Source organism: Medicago sativa, chromosome 4 (genome assembly GCF_051527215.1).
Source record: "Medicago sativa cultivar Bolivia chromosome 4, Bolivia_mono, whole genome shotgun sequence".
NCBI classification, from domain to species: Eukaryota; Viridiplantae; Streptophyta; class Magnoliopsida; order Fabales; family Fabaceae; genus Medicago; species Medicago sativa.
The window spans coordinates 59,420,809-59,426,120 of NC_140752.1; the positions used below are offsets into that span (position 1 = coordinate 59,420,809).

Genomic DNA, 5,312 nt, shown 5'->3' on the forward strand with positions numbered 1-5,312 from the left:
TCTTTCTATCCACAACAACTCTTTCTTCATCAAGGACTAAATCACCAACGCCATCTTCCAGAATATCCCATAATTCTTCATCTAGGCTCATGATGTAACTGTAAAAGTTGGTCTTCCACCAAGAGAACTCTTCAGCATCTCCATTGAACTTTGGAACTTTTCCAACACTGGATTTCTTACTATCACTATAATCATGTGAGACATGTTTATAGCTAGTATCACCAGAACCAGTAGGAGGAGGAGTAGACATGTTTTTCTCAAATCTTTGACTGTTGCACGGTTAAGTGTTACACAACAGACCAAGGCTCTAGATACCAATTGAAGGTGAGAAAAACACAAGAAGGGGGGTTGAATTGTGTTTTGAAAAATTCTTCGTTTCTCCTAAAAACTGAACACACTAATCAGAAGCTAAGTGAGACAGCTTCTGAAGTGATGATCAGAATCTAAATGCAGCGGAATAAAACAGAGAGAGAGAAGAAGAACGACACAAAGCAATTATACCGGTTCCTTCCACAATCCGGAAGTAGTCCAGTCACCCTTGCACTTCCAAGGAGATTTCACTAAGAGTAATATCTGATTACAATTGCTCAAGCACACAAGCAAGAGACTTCCTTTGCTCAAGCACACAAGCTAGAGACTTCCTTTGCTCAAGAACACAATCAAGAGACTTCCTGCTCAAGCACAACTGCAAGAGACTTCCTAACTAAACAAAATTACACAGAAAATTGTTTAAGGTTGAACACTTGATATACAATCAGAGGTGCTCACAATACAAATCAGATACAGACTCAATGGACTTAAGAATTTCTAAGATATGACTTTGAGACACAGAAATTCTAAGTGAATGCAGAACAATTTCAGCAGAGGTTTGGCACTTGTAAAAATGTTGTGAGTCTTTCGTTCAGCGTTCTTGCATTACCAAAACTCTAAGTCTTCACTCCTTTATATAGAGGTGTGAAAGAGACGTTGTGAAATTGCCAGCACACCAAAGAGTCGTTGTTGAAGCTTGATCTTTCACCAATGATCTTTTGCCTGATTTGGTTGTTGTCCTATGAAGAACCAATTTGAAATCCATTCCTTATCCAAAGGAACATATATGCAGGCGAGACCGTATTCTGGAGCTGTTTTCTTGTCTTGTAGCGTGGACACAAAACAGAGTAGTGGAGAACGTGGTTGTACAATTCGTACAAAGTACAATGTCAACGCTTTCGTCCAAATTGCAAGCACATGCCTTCAAACACCTTTGAAATGACCGTTGCAATGTTCCACTGATTTTCTGCTGTGTTTTCGAAACCAATAGACAGCTTTTGCAATGTAGATTCTTCAATCTTTGAATGTTTTGCAAATCCAGTTGATCTTCAGCTTCTGGTGAAATGGCTTCTGATGAGGCAGCTTCTGATGATGCAGCATCTGATGAAGCAGCTTCTGCAGCTTCTGATGATGTGGCTTCTGGACCTCTTGTCTTCAGAAGCACTATTCTTCAGGAGCAGCTTTTCTTCAGGAGCGCTATTTCTTCAGGAGCAGCTTGACTTCAGAAGCGCTTTGCCTTCAGAATCATCTAAGCTTCATTTTCTTTTGCTCTTTATTTGCTCATTCAGAACCAATTAATGATGTAACTTTTTTAACTGTGGTCCTGTACACTTGAACAAATATTAGCTAGTCCAATTTACAATTTTTAATACCTTGTTATCATCAAAACTTTCTAAGGTTCATTGTTAAACACATTTTGTTCCAACACAATTTGCCTAAGGCAACCACCCCCATTTACATACATCCTAAATGTTAATGAAATTGCTAAGTAGAGATTAGAACAGTCGCTGTGGATACGAATTAATTTATTACTTCGATATAAGTTAGTACACTTGCTAATTATTTACTCCCTCCGTCTCACAATAATTGTCACTTTACCATTTTTTCTTTTTCTCAAAATAATTGTCACTTTAGAATATCAATGCAGCATTTATTATTTTTTTCCATTAATATACCCTTATTTATTGAATTTCATCCAACTTAACTACTCCACTAACTACAATTAATAAGAGTGTTTTAGTAAATGACACTAATTTTACTATCAAAATCAACCCAACTAATCATTTCCTTAATAACCGTGCATAAATCTTAAACGACTATAATTTAGAGACGGAGGGAGTATTAATAATTGTTGCGGATTTTTTATTTTTTTTTACGGAAAAGACTTAGAAGAAGGTGATATTGAAAGGTGGAGGTCGTGGAATTCACTAGGAAACAAGATTCTAGCATCTACATCATCACTTATTCGTGTATTGCTAATTCTTAATTCATTGTTGATATTAAATTTTACGACGAGTGGCAAGTTCTTTTAGATTAGGTGAAGTATATAATCTTCTCTATAGGTACTTGAACATCTAATCGTTAAGTACCTTTGAATACGGTTCCAAGATTAGTGTATTCAATTAGTATTTATTCTTAATATGTTGTATATGTTTATGAATATCATAAACTTATTTAGGTCTTGAATTACTGTTGACCCTAGCTTTTGGAGCTCGACCTAATATTAGCTATTCAAACGGTAATAACTTTAGGGATATTCTTTTTTTTTTTTTGAAAGAACTTTAGGGATATTCTATCACCACAGTTGCGATACTGTCTTAATGTACGATCAAATATTCAATGATCATGACAAATAATTTCTCATAACTACTTTGTTAATTCATCGATATTCTAAGCAATAAATTGTAGTAGGTGGACCCCATTATTTCAAGTGAAGAAAGATGAATGAATCGAAAACAACCTTATCAATCTTATACTAATTTTGTCAACCAATTTAATGCCTTGTACATCCAGCCAACTCACACATCTCAAGTATTTTTGTTATCAATTTTTATTTTAAGTGTTCTTTGAAAAATTTCTTATTCTAAATTCTTTGACTCTTAATATTCTATATCCATTTTACATCTATGTCTTTGTCTCTCTATCCCTCCTCCGCCCCCTCTCATATATAATTTCTCTGTTTTTCGCATCACATGAACACATAATGGGTATAAAGAGGAAACAAAAAATTTATGTTGTTAAAAATTCGGCTTAATCACATCAAAGGCCCCTTAATTAATTATTAGATTTCATGTTGTCCCCCTTATTAATTTTCGCTCCATTATGGTCCTATAATTTACCTCCGTTCACCACTTAATTCCATTCCGTCAGTTTTAAATGAAAAAATGTTAAGTTGCTTACATGGATGCTGAGGTTGAAAGTGTGGGGGTTTGGAAATAAGGTTGTGACGGGGCATAATTGATCTTTAGAGAGTTTTGTAGAGAGAGAAACAATTATCTTCTTCCTCTCTACGAACTTGTGAGAATGGAGATAAAGAAGCAATGATTTTGCCAACACAAAATAGGTTGTTGTGCTAGTAGTAACAGATCTTCATCACCACCAACAAAAAGCAATATATTTTCAACCATTAAGATCTAGCATTTCACAAGTGAAAGGTTTTGAAAACAGAGCACCACCTTCTATTCCTGTTGAAGAAGAAACAGTGAAGGAAGTGTTGTCAGAAACACCCAAATGGAAGAAACCAAATGAAAGATTCAAATATGAAGTTGAAAAACCAAAGTGTATTGAAAAATTCGATAGAGAGAATAAGGTTGAAAAATTGTTCTATAAAGTTGATGACATCTCTGAAGTTTCCGAAGTTTGTAGCTTGAGTGTGTAAATAATGTGCCACCTTAGAACTTTATCTCCAACCCTAAATTGTCACCTCAACGTCCATGTTAGAGTCTTAACATTTTTTCATTGAAAACTGACGGAACGAATTTAAGTCGTGGACGGAGGTAAATTATAGGATCATAATCGAGCGAAAATTAATAACGGGACCAACATGAAATATCATAATTAGTTAAGGGACCATTTATGTAATTAAGCCTAAAAATTATTATGAAATCTAAGTAGTTATAAAATAAAATAAAAATAAGTAGTCATAAAATTAAATTTGTCAAAGTAACATATATTTCATTAAAAAAATCAACTCTCGTATTAATTGGTTTGATTTTTTAAATACAATTTGACAAGATTAAAATATGATTCATTTGATGTTGACCAACGACCGACGACTTTGATTTCTTGACCGTAACAATTTTTATTACAAAAAATGGTTTAAAGGGTATTAATACATATTTATATTTTGTAGGAAAAAAGTACAAATTTTAAGGAAAATATTATAAATACTAGGTCACATTGTTAATATCTTCATAAAAAATCCTCAATTATGACGAACAACAAACGAGTATCGTCACTCTCCCCAAACTCCAAGAATTTACCTGTTCACAACAAAATAGCGGCCACACTCTCAGGTATCTCCTCTGTCATGGGAGGAGATAAGAGAGTGGAAATTCTCCATCAGGCAACCTCCTCGAAAAAGCCTAGGGGTAGACCCATTGGCTCTAAGAACAGGGCCAAAGCACCCATCATTGTCAAGGAAAACATTGACAACCTCGTGGAATTGATCTCCATTGAGATCCCTAAGGGGAATGATGTTGTGGAGACTCTCATCAACTTGTCTCTGTATCGTCAAGCTGGAATCACAGTGTTAAGTGCTTATGGTCTAGTTTCTAATGTGATGCTTTTGCATCCGATTTTCTGTGTGCCTAATTTTCCAATTGAAGGAACATACCAAATGACATCTTTACATGGCACTTACATGAAAGCCAATCATGGTCGTGTTCCTCCCCAATTAATTGTTGAGCCATCATTTTCCTCCTTTTCCATTTATATGAATGCCAATTGTGGCAATTACGTGTTTGGTGGAATCGTTGCAGGGAAGGTCAAAGCTGCTGGTGCTGTTTTCATTACAGCCGCTCTTTTGAAAAATCCAGAGTTTCATAGGGTGGCTGTCTTCAATGGTGGTGTCCCTCGAACCATTGATGATTTTGCGCCAAATGCTGGTGTCATGGGTGCTGATTCGACTCACCTGAATTAGCAAATGCTCCCTGTTCCAGCTGATGTGAATGACATGCAGTTGGATATCTCCCCCAACACTTGAGTGTTCGTCATCATAATATTTCAAGTCTTTTTAATATTTGAATAAATGAATGTGTTTCACATCGTAGTTTTCAGGTCTTCTTAATGTTTGAATAAATGAACAAAATTTATGTTATGTCTTGTTTAAAAAGAGATTAATAGCTGAAATTTGTGTCACCATTACATGTTTTCATCATGTTGTTTAATCTTCATTTTATTTCTTGTCTATTTTCTTTTCGTTTTCGTGTTTTTGACGGTGATATACCAAAAATTTTAATTGTTTCTCATAGTTGTTGTTAATTTCTATATGCTTGAATTAA

At 34.9% G+C, this 5,312-nt stretch overlaps 1 protein-coding gene across 1 annotated transcript; it reads left to right on the plus strand.

Annotated features, from left to right (window-relative positions):
• Positions 1-4,240: 4,240 nt before the first annotated feature.
• On the plus strand, positions 4,241-5,100 carry LOC146930293 (AT-hook motif nuclear-localized protein 28-like). The gene has a single exon (XM_085707524.1). It carries the CDS (start codon positions 4,241-4,243, stop codon positions 4,949-4,951), a length of 711 nt encoding a protein of 236 aa, XP_085563650.1. The 3' UTR covers positions 4,952-5,100.
• The last annotated feature ends 212 nt before the right edge of the window (positions 5,101-5,312 follow it).